The 11,899-nt window shown below is 41.8% G+C and overlaps 1 protein-coding gene across 3 annotated transcripts in view; it reads right to left on the bottom strand.

Moving 5' to 3' along the window:
* Positions 1-1,712: 1,712 nt before the first annotated feature.
* LOC137976402 (2-(3-amino-3-carboxypropyl)histidine synthase subunit 1-like) overlaps positions 1,713-11,899 on the bottom strand; it is a 37,464-nt gene continuing 27,277 nt past the window's right edge. For all 3 annotated transcript variants that reach the window (XM_068823742.1, XM_068823743.1, XM_068823744.1), the window contains 4 exons: positions 4,852-5,008; positions 4,115-4,215; positions 3,577-3,655; positions 1,713-2,329 (listed from right to left, as the gene is read on the bottom strand). In XM_068823742.1, coding sequence (XP_068679843.1) covers positions 2,006-2,329; positions 3,577-3,655; positions 4,115-4,215; positions 4,852-5,008 — 661 coding nt within the window. In that variant the 3' untranslated portion in view covers positions 1,713-2,005. The remainder of the gene's footprint in view (positions 2,330-3,576; positions 3,656-4,114; positions 4,216-4,851; positions 5,009-11,899) is intronic.

The following is an 11,899-nucleotide window of genomic DNA, read 5'->3' as shown; positions in this document are numbered from 1 at the left end:
CAACCAGATCTCGGGCCGATAGACCTTTTTCATGGCTCAACGGTGAAGGGTGAAGGGTAGATATTTCTACCTAACGGTTGTCATATCGGTTTTGTAAGATAAATTTAAACTTCAGGCCCCAGTTGTTCAAACGGTGGATAACGTTATCCACCGGACAAATCACTATCCAGTGCATAAGTCATAGCGAAACCAATTGCGTTATCCAATGGATAGTGATTTATCCGGAGGATAGCGCTATCCACCTTTTTCACAGCTGGGGCTAGTCCCCAGTTGTTCGAAGGATGGATGGCACTATCTACTGGATAAGTCAATTCGTTTTGCTGGTGTTTATCCACTGGATATCGATTTATCCGTTGGATAGCGTTACCTGCGCAGTAAAAGTTGCGAACAAACAAGTAGCCCGAACGTGCTTAATAGTCAAGAGAAAAAAATTCCAAGCTACCCACGGTGACCATGCGAACAAAAAGAATAAAAGAAGTTTTAAAACAATTTTATCCGATCTTCCTCGGTGAACTAAAGGAACGAAATCGAAAAAGGATGCAAGAAAAAAAGTCAACAATGCGAGGTATTCCGGGTGGTCAGCAAACCAAGTAGTATCCCCAGCCAACAAGTTGTAACGTAATGAAGTGACAAACACATGGCTAATTACCATTTGCGTTGCAAAAGCCCATTTCACCAATAGACTACTGCAATTTCCGACTTCTTGTTTTGCTCCGCCTCAAAACAAAATCTTCCAGAGAAACCATCCAAATGAAAAGAGTTTGATTTGGATAAAAATGCTTAACCATTTCAATGGTTTTACAAGAGGACTCGCATTTAAAAAGAGTCGAACAGCAACTCAAAATTGGCGTTCCTTTGGGATGATCCGAAAAGGAATCATTGATCAAAGATCACTTAGATCATGGTGCATCAAAGGAACCGAAGAATCCTTTCCCAGAGTGGTGGATTCATGGGTTGGGTAGAAATCTCTACCCTTCACTGTTCACCCTTTACCCGTTACCCTTTCCCGTCATCCTTTACCCGTGGAAAAGTTCGACCAATCTCGTGCTATTTTCGAACCCAGGGACCGTTCTCGAAAGTCCCGAAACTTTTTCGGTGTCGCATTTCCCCCTGTTTGTCAAGAAGGGAGAGGTTTTAAGTCATCAATTTTCGCAATCGTTTTGCTTTGAGTTATCATGAAAACATAATGAGACCTGCTTTTAAGTCTCTGGAGTTACCACATTCTAATGAGGCAAAATTTTGACTCAATATGGTCTGAGTTCTCGTAAGCGACCTCCTAGGCTTGATATTTTGGGTGATCGCTTACGGGAGGTTCGACTGTATGTACTTTCACTCACATTTCACCATTTTGATTCACATGTACCTTTTTCCCCAAAAAACTTCCAGAGCCAAGGGGTCGTTACACTGCCTGTAGTTACTTCTGATTGGACTTGCACATTCAAACTACTCGGTAATAATCGGTAAACTACTCGGTAAATAATAGGGAGCTTAAGCACGCGCGTTTTTTTGAGACGTGGCCGGTAACCGGAAGTGAGCTGTTTTCCCTTTTAACTTGTCTTTACACAACTACATTTACACTGCTGAGTATCTTTTCTCCATTAGAGATGATTAGTGTAAAATTCTGGGAGACACCGCTGTCCTGGCACGCAAAAGGTTCTCTTCCGGTTGCAGTCTGCCTCTCAAAAAAAGCTCGCTAATCTCTGGCCACCGTCAAAATGCATTGGTTGTTTTAATTTGCAAAACATTTTCACCTTGGTCTCCAAAAACATTCACTTTGCATCCAGTCCTCGGAGGTATTTCCGACCACAGTCGGACTAATTGGTTGTTCATACTGTAGTGCAATAGCATGCGTTGACTGCCACTTTCCAGTTAAAAGCCCCGGTTCTTCTTTCATAACAACGCCCGCTATTCTTACCGAAATTTTCCTCTTGCATTTTTTTGTGTTAATCAGCGTTATCAAATGTTTCTCTGTCACCTAGCACGTAAAAATATGGTAAAACGAGCTTTATTTTTGCGCAATCACGCTTTTTGGTTGCAAGGTGTCACTGGCATCGACCGCTGCCCTTGTTTTTATTTCGTTTTCCTTATGGCATTTTCCACAACATTCTGTTCTTTGTCCGCCGCAAATCTTTAAACTCTCCACATTTGATCCCACTTGTGTCTTGTCTGATAACAGCGACTTTTCGGTGTTTACGTTCTTTCTACTCCGAGCAACAGGCCCTTGTCTGTTAAGCTCATTCTTTACAGTCCACGGTCCTAGGCTCGTATTTGCATAAAAATCCATTGGATAAACCATCTGCCATTCAATTTCTTGTAACACAACTGAAGCCTGTGGGATAAAACGGTCAAGTTAAACGTAAATGTGGTTTAGGAAAGACTCCAATGGAGGTTTCGATGTCGCTAGGTGGTTACACACTCTGTAAATTACCAAATAGTTGCTTCAGTCCAGTTCGGTTTACTAACGGGGCTTGAAAGAGCACTTGGTAGAGCAAGTGCAGCGAAATCGCGCGGTCATGGGTTCGAATCCCGTTGAAGTGTGGATATTTTCGAACTGCCGTAACTAACCTTCATCGTTTATTTCCCATTTTGGCAGGTCGTAGGATAGGACAAACCCCCACCCTTCGAAAGCTGCACTACGAAACGAAAGATAAATTAACAGAACGGGTCATCACAGCGAGTTGTCTCCGTAATGCCGGAGCCGAAAGATGAAATTTACTCTAAACTGCTATAAATTACTATAAACTACTATTATTATTAAAACAATAATAAAATAAATTAAATTCAGTGTTCGACACTAACGCTTGCTCGATTGCCCGGGGCAAGCGAAATTTATCCGTGGGCAAGTAAAACAACTCTAAGACTTGCCCGATTGGGCAATCGGAATTTTGGTTTGTTCGACAAATATTTTCCGGAACGATTTGATTTACAACGAACTAAGTGCCTAGTAATATGACGTAGTCACAGCAAATACGATTAAAAAAAATTAATGTTGCATCTCTGTGCTGTCATTTATTTTTCTGTTAGAAATATATTGGTACAATGTACAAACCTAAAAACAGATTGGAAGGAGGAACATGTTCGTAGCCGCCATCTTTCTCGGCGCGAAAGGAATGCTTGCTACAATGCAACCCAGTTTTCGCGCGGCCAAATGCGCTACGATCAATCAACTTTGAAAGGCTTAAAGAACATACTATTGGACAACTGGCATTTAATTCAAAACCAGCCTAATTTGAGAGAGATATTCAAGGAATCTCCATTGATCTCTTATACAAAAGGAAAATCGCTTAAAGATATGCTTGTCAAAGCAAAACTGCGTAGGAGAACACCACGGTCACACAGCAGGAGTAGCGCTGGTCTGTCAAACCCATTTTACACACAGTTTACACAAAATTGACATTTTTACAAGCCTCCTTTTTGGTTTTAATGGGCAACAGGTCTAAAGAGGGTGGGCAACCGCTAAAAACCATGGGAAACCAAAAAAAAACAAAACCGGTTGCCCAAAGGGAAATTAGTGAGAAAGTTCGTGTCGACCACTGCCATACTGTAAAAGCGACACTGAATATTTACTTGTCTAACCTCGTAAGGTGATAAGAGTGGTTTGGGAAAGGCATAACCCCAATCGATTGATAATCTTGGACAAGCAACCTGTATCCACCTAGAAGAGTAAAAGAACGGTAGCTTAAGAAAATGAATAAAAACTGCAAACAATGCAATGTGTCATTTCTAAATGGTCACATTCGAAAAGTAGTGAATGGTTCAAAACATTTAAGAAATAGTGAAGAGTACAAATGGCGCCGAATGGAACACTTTAATGAAAACCAATAACGTGGACTTGAACATCCTTAGAAGTCGAGTGTCCCTCACCCCCTTGGGGAAATCATTTGTTGGCTGACGATTTCGTGCGAGTTTTCTTCCGAATTTTTGTTAAGTAACCCCTCTTCGCACAAACCCGCCCATAGGAGGTGATTACTTACGAAAAACAAAAACCATGCAAGGCAGTCAATATTTAAAGACAGACTACCTGAAAAATTACCCAAAACTCTTAATTCCATGAATTAAATGAGAGGTCAAATCAGTCAGTAAGGGGCTGCCGGAGATTATCCAAATAACTTACGCATCCACATCCTCAAATAGACGAAGCTTGTCTGGAAAGATCTCTGACATCAAAACTATCACATAGTTAAGGCCAGCTTTAATCAACCTCTCTTCCAAATTCTAGAATGAAGAAAGATGAAAATTTGTCAAAAGCTACATCAAGTACTTGAGACAATGTTGTGATGCTTTTTGTTTACGTAAAAAAAGGGAATTGAAATATTAAATAAAAAGATAGGCTTAAACAAATAGTAGCGTACAGTGAGAATCCGGTTTAAATATCTTCTAAGGATCGGTTGAACTTACTACAGTTCAGAATTTTCTGGCAAAGATGCCAAACTGGTAGGTACAAAACACAGGTCACAAGTCACAATTCCCAGGTCATTATGTTGCAAACACAGCCGGAACAACCCTGACCGTTTACCAATGCTATACTGGCGTGTACGCGGGCACCAAAAGATGTTGAAACAGGTTACATGTGATGCTACTTTCAGATTAGCTCTTGTGTACCAAAGACTTTTTCAGCATCAACCGCAAGAGCTGTTAATTACATAATGCATTGAACTTTAGTTCTACATGTTACTAAGGATTCAAAAGATCACAGATGCAGCGGTGAGGTATCTTTCACTGTAAATTTAGGCTATGGCTTTTTTAGAACTTTTATACAGCTCCAGCCAGCTTCGGTAACCAGCTAACACAACTCATTGAAGCATAATCTCAATGGCTATATAATCATTAGAAACCGTGTAGTAACTATACCTGTAAGACCTTGGGGCTTCCTTGTCTTCCTAACGTGCTGAGAATGAGCCCATATCTCCTGGCATTTAATGCCGTATTTATTGCTTCTTTTCGAGCTTTGAACATGGCGTCAATGTCGTAATATTCACGGGAGAAGATTTTGCTGTATGGGTCATACCTGAAATAAATTGTAAGCAACCTTCCATTTAATCCATTGTTCTAAGTAACCTTTAATAATTTGAAAGGGGCACTTACTCGTTTAGTTTACTAACATAGAGAGGTATTTATCACTTCTCAAAGGTTTTGGGGTTTATTTTTCCAAATATGGCCGACTTTCAGAAATATTTGAGAAAATGGATTTCGCGCTCTCCCTGGCCAAAAATTGGCCGAAAAATTTGAGAAAAAATAGCATTGCGAAAACGTCCCGGCGTCAGTGATTAACCTCATATCTTCGGGAATTAGAAACGATTGTTAAAAGAAGAAGTATGTTTGTCCGTTTTTCGGTTGTAGACTATAGCTGTCCCCTCGAAAAACATATCTTTTTATGCAGATTTGAAAATTGCCGTTGTAAAGCGAGCTTAAGTCTATAATTGCAAAGTGACTTTTCGGCATGTGGCCGGGGTCGGATCAAGCTCATCTTATGGCTATGAAATGTCCAAAAGCTATTCTTGCACGGGATATAAATATTTGTTTGGGTTTTTCAGAGAGCGCTTTGAAAAACGCCACGAAAACCTGCGAATTTTCCCTGAAATTTGAACTAATTAGCATATTGCCAAAACAGTGACATGTGAGCGAAAAGTTAAACTGTTGCTTTAAAATCTAGCTTCCGATTTCAAAATATTGATTTTAAGTTTTTAATCCACTGCGATGGATGTGGTGATAGAAAAATATTTACGACTGATGTATTATACGACAAATCACATAATAATTAAGTTTAATAACGAAGACTCTGCAAAGGTCACCAGGTCACATCGTATACTTTATTAGTGTACAAAATATTTCATGAACTATAGTAAATCATTCCTTGAACCTGAAATGAATGCTTTTCTATAAAACCAGTAATTGCATGTCCTGAAAATGTTCCTGTATAACTATACGGCCTGTGTCTTGACGTTTTAAATACAGTACGAGACGCCCTGATTCATGCTGTAACGCATGTCAAGTGACTATTTTTTCCACGTGAAAAGTGTTTGTTAGCTGATGCACGGAAAATACGCGCAATAGCCCTTTTCACGGTTAGTTTTTCTCATTTGCATTACAATGTGGATTCGTTGGCCTCAGTGTTAATAGGAATCTTGCTCGGAACGGAAACAACTCATAAAAATTATTTGCTAAATGTCCATTTTTCTAAGTATTAGGCAAGCAAATGCCCGAATCTGAAAAGAATGCTATTTCCAGAGATTCTAATGTAGTAAATTGGTCACGTGCTGTCAGCAACATGCGTAACGATCCTAGCATGGAATAGAAGCAGTGAAATTAACAACTTTTGATCAAGAGATCTATTTTTGGCACAATTGAACAGTCCGTCTTGAAAGTGTCATGGAGAACAGTACGTGTTCATTTCTTGCCATTGTTGGGGGCCATTGCGGTTCTGATACGAAAGACAGGACTGGATCAGTAGAAATGGTTCCATTGCTTAGCTGCAATCGAGGCATTTCAAGACACTAATCATTCTTTTCCATTATCGGAATAGAAAACGAAGCAGAGCTTTTACTGGCGATAGCATCAATCTTTGCACCACGACGAAATGAAGAAAATTGGATTATATGTCCTCAACTTCGTGCATCTCTGGGCGTCAGCTGGAAACGCAGTTCTCCTAAGTGCTCCATACCAGTCAGCCTGTTAAAGCACAAAGCAACATCTGCCAAAAAACCGAAAGCAGAGAGAGGACTGAGTAAATCTGGGTCTCAGCTAGTTTTGGAGACAGCAATTTTTCTTCCAGTCGGTGCAGGCCAGTCATGACTTTTTTACGACAGTTACGTTAACATAAGGTAGAAGAGTGAGCTTTTTATATCCGATTTTATCAGGATGCTTACAACGACAATATATTATAACCAGTCAGCATGGGAGGTCAAGAGGCACAGATGAAAAGTAGATGGCACGTGTTTGAAAGGAGTTGAAGCAATAGCATTTCAATTTCACAGGAGTGTGTTCTAATTGCCGTAAGCTTCTTGGAGAAGCTGAAAACAAGACCGCGGCCCAGCTGCCTGGTATCGAAAGCGAAGTTATTCTGCAAATGGGAAATATGTCACTGGTAAGTGACTGGTAAAACGGAAGTTACACTAACTGAGATTTTTATTCCATACTAGGCTTTATTAGAAAGAAGCTATATTTATTGGACTTATAAATATTGCATACAGGTCCACGAGGGGATTGCATGGTCCCCTTAGCGGTGCAAATTCTGCTAATACGGATCGCTAAGAAATAGTTACAATCGGTAAATTGCTTTTCCAAAACATTTCACGAAAGACAAAAATTTCTTCTTAAGTACAAATACCGGTATATTTCCTTTATGTCTGGGGAATAATTTCAGTTCAAATTTCACGAAATCGGCCAGGAAAATGCAAAAATATGCTTAACTATGGCGTGCGCGCTTACCGAGAATCGCAGCATTGTTTTAAAGGAGTCATTAAGATAAGAAATTTAATGAACTAGCTTAGTTTCGAAAATTTGGTTTTATCAACGGAGTTGATAATGTAAATTAGTTTCGGCCGTATTTGGGAATATTAGTCGAGTTATTTTTTTTGCAAGTTTATGGACCGAGCCCCAAACTTCCCAAAAATAAATTGACCTTCCCAATACAGACCTCACGCTTGTTTAGTGACATGTATTAATTAAGCAAGTTTTCAATCACACATTTATTGCAGGAAAATTCTATCGGGGCTACGCCAGTGGCGCAAAGTACGCCAGCTTCCGTGTATTTCCAACGTCCAGACGCCAGGGGGAAGCTTGCAGCCTGAGGGTCGATGACTCTACGCCTCTGACCAAACTGAACGAATTCTTAAACAGCAGGGATGTTAGCCCAGTTAGGAATACTGTAACTCTTCCATGGGATGAAGCGAGTGAAAGAACGCGTCGTCGCCATCTTCGCAAGGCACAACAGGCAGTAGGTGCTGTCTTGGAGGAAGTTGCGCCCAAACAATCAGAAAAGTTGTGGCATTCCCTTGTTCCATCTTTGAATCAACTATTCTATACTGACAGTGAAAGCGAGGATGAGGATGTGGATAACGTGCTCATGAATGCTCTGACAGAGTGCTACAGTAATGCCAGTGCTTGGGACACCCGGCAACAGATTCTTTCGATAATGGCGGACAAGGTCACTTTCCAAACTCTAAAGAAATGGATACATGATCTTACTAGATACAGATTCAGTACTGCAAGAAAGCATAGAATGCTTCACGGGAGAAATGTTCCACCACCACAGACATCCCACACAAAATTGTTCGTGTCACTCACACAGGTCAACCACTTCTTGGATTTCATTACTAGTCCTCACGTTATGCAGGATTTGCCATTCAGTGAGAAAAGCATCACATTGTCAACGAGGTTGTGACAGTTCCCAACGTTATCCGTATGTTAACCTTAGAGTCCATCGTAAAGCAATACCTGGCATATGCAGAAGAATCCAATTTTACCCCTCTCAGCCGCAGGACTCTGTTAAACATTCTTTCTGTTTGTGCGCAAGGTGGTTACAAGGTCTAGCCTACATCAGTTCGGCAGGAGCTCAGGCCTTTGAGGATCTCACCGATGTAGCAAAACGCTTGGGAGACCATCTAATGGGAATGACTTGAGCTAAAGAACAACGAGAACGCCTCATGTCTGCTAAGCACTACCTGAAAAGTGTACTGAAAAGCCTGCAACTGTGATTTATAGGCTTCTCTTTTTCATTAATTGACCCCTAAACCATCCAACAAGCCTGTGTATCAGACGCTGTATTATTTTGACGTGATTTCTGACAAAGCCAGGCTAGAGGCTTGCATAAGACCAAACGAAATCAGACAACGTAGGCTGCAACAAGCTCGTTCCCAGGGCTTTTCCCTTAGAGACTGAGAAGCCCTGGAAACCAGGATGAGGCTGAAACTAAGTTAACTCTTGACAACGCCCATCCACCTCTGACTCCTTGAAAATCACCCCCATGAATGAATCGATAATTAAGACAAAAATACAATCAATCAGTAGGTAAAGACGATGATTGATGATCTAGTCTTGAGCTTGTCCTGCGTTTGTGAGAAAGAGGGAATCAAGATGCGATACACTAACTGCTATTAGCTGCTTCTGTTAGAGGAAGAAATGAATAAAATAATAATGAATTTCGTAACATAGCAGGTGCATGTGTCCAAAGAATCAGGTGTCGCAGACCACTGCCGGTGGTACGCCTTGTTTGTTGTGACCACCAACATACAGATCAATGCGACCGCTGTGATGCGATGACAAAAGCTCTTTTAGATATCAAAAATGCCCTCGCAATGATGACAGGAAGGAAAGGAAAGGAAAGGAAAGGAAAGGAAAGGAACTTTATTTAACTGTCTAGTCGCTCTAGCGCTGGAGCACTAATTGGGGACACTGTAAACTGAAATTAACACTGAACGTAAATCAAGTCAAATGTTGGTTTTTGAGGAGAGGGGAAACCAGAGTACCCGGAGAAAACCTCTCGGTGCAGAGTAGAGAACCAACAAACTCAAGCCACATATGACGCCGAGTCTGGGAATCGAAGCCAGGCCACTTTGGTGGGAGGTGAGTGCTCTCACCACTGCGCCATCCCTGCACCCCTAACAAGAGAACATCGACGCAGATGCCAAGGAAGAATTAAGCTTTATTGCTGACCACCTGATCTCCACATTCAAGCTTGGAAAGCTCATCTTTTACGCAGCCTCAATCAGGATCAGGCGCGTCTTGATGTTATAGACGAGCGAGATGAATCAAGTGTACTTCTGGTTGAAGACTGGGCAATGAAGTTGTTGCTGCGCAAGTACCGTGAAACCCAGCACGACTGGTTCGGCAAACGTGGCCTTTCTTGGCACGTTACTGTGGCCACGCGTAAGATAGTGGCTACTGAACAACTACAGATGATGACGTTTGTTCATGTATTTCAATCATGCAGCCAAGACAGCAACGCTGTGTTAGCGATCAAGGAAGATGTCATCGGTAAACTTAAGGCAATTATGTCAACTCTGAAAACCGTCATTTACAGACAAGACAACGCTGGGTGCTACCGAAGCGGATCAACGATAATCGGCGTCTCAAAAGCCAGTTAATTCCATGGAGTAACAGTAAAACGACTTGACTTTTCACATCCCCAAGCTGGGAAAGGTGCATGAAATGGCAAACCCAAGAACCTCTACCAATGTCAAGTTATGAGCGGGGTGTCGAACGTCGAATATGGCAAAGATTGTATTAAACATGGAAGGCATATGGTATTGGACCTGGTAAGACCGTCAAACTAAGCAAATTTACCAGGAGTAACAACGAAACTCCAATTCTAAGGCTATCTAGATGCAAGGAAGACGTAGTGGTAGATACTTTTACCTCCCTCCAGTGGCGAGCGACCAAACCTGAGCTGATGTCAAGTACAGACGAGTCACCGGATGATACAGCTTCTTCCCAGTTCTTTTTCTGTCCTGAAGAGGGATGCATGAAGTCCTACCAGCTGTTTGCTGCTTTACAACATCACAACCAACGCAAACTGGAACGTGAGACCTTGCTAGAAAAAGCTGTTCATGGCTATGCAGCTAGACTGGAAAAGCAAACTGCAAGTGTTCCACAACTGCAGCAGTGCGCCGAAAGTCGTAGAGCACCAAATCGGTCTTTGCTTCCTATGGGATAGGCCCTCAAGACCAGCCAGTCGTCAAGAGCGCGATTTACCGACAACCAAAAGAACTATCTACTGAGCAAGTTCCTTATCGGAATGCAAACAGGCAAAAAATTGAACGCTTCTTCAGTTGCCCGTTCAATGACGAGCGCAAGAGATGAAAATGGTGACCGCTTGTTTACCAGCGATGAATTCTCGACGGGCCAGCAGATCGCAAGCTACTTTTCCTCTCTGGTATCTAAGCATGCGCTCCAAAGCAGCCACTCCTCCCAAAGTGAGTCTGATCACGAAATCGCAGAACCTGAAATGGTTTTAAGATACTTGAGGGGAGAAGTTCTTGAAAACGTCCAACCTCTCCATCCCATCAGCCAGCACTACAACTTATGTGAACTAATGGCTCAAGCCAAACTGTCAACATTCGCGATTTCAATGCTCAACAAAATATGCAACCACTTTGAAATCCCTACAGGTGATATAAAGGGAAGAAAGAAAGACCCCTACCTGAGTCGAATTGAAAAGCTTTTGAAGAAATGTAGGTGCTGTTCACCATAATTACATGTATCTCTTCTCGTTAGCATTGTATAATGTGGTATCAAGTAGAGAAAATTAATGCATAAACATGACGCGGTCACATTGGGGCTGCAAAATTCCAATAAAATAGAAAAGAACGGTTTTGTAATGCACAAGCAAGTAAAAATTTGCGATACAAACGAACGACGTTTCGGAGTCGTTATGACACCATTTTCAAGTTGAAAGAAACTGTCAGAAGAAGATTGATATTTCACGCAAATAGTTTCGCCCGGATTGAGTCTGATTGGACATTTAGAGATGATGACAGGTAAAGTCTGCATACGAGCCAAGTGGCCCATCAGGCTGGAGGTTATCCCGGTTTCCATGGCATGAAGTAACTAGGAGTATTTCTACTCACCCCTGGATGGGATGCCAGTCCATCGCAGGGTTACCCCCAGCATTTCGCCGGTATCCATTTATACACCTGGGTGGTGCAAGGCACCGAGGGAGTAAAGTGTCTTGCCCAAGAACACAACACAACGTTCCCGGCCAGGACCCAAACCCGGACCATTCCCTCCAGAGTCGATCACACTTACCATGAGGCCACCACGCCCCAAGATGGTGACAAGTCTCTATTAAATAAGTAACATTTCATGTACTAAACAATAAAAGACGGAAAACTGTTTGGCGTGTTTATCCAAACGCTGGTGTAAATGCCGCAATGTATAGCCGGCATAACTTGCACTGCAC

The sequence above is a fragment of the Montipora foliosa genome, chromosome 11, assembly GCF_036669935.1.
Source record: "Montipora foliosa isolate CH-2021 chromosome 11, ASM3666993v2, whole genome shotgun sequence".
Taxonomy (NCBI): domain Eukaryota; kingdom Metazoa; phylum Cnidaria; class Anthozoa; order Scleractinia; family Acroporidae; genus Montipora; species Montipora foliosa.
The sequence above is the reverse complement of the archived record's forward strand: the minus strand, read 5'-3'. Positions and strand labels throughout refer to the sequence as shown.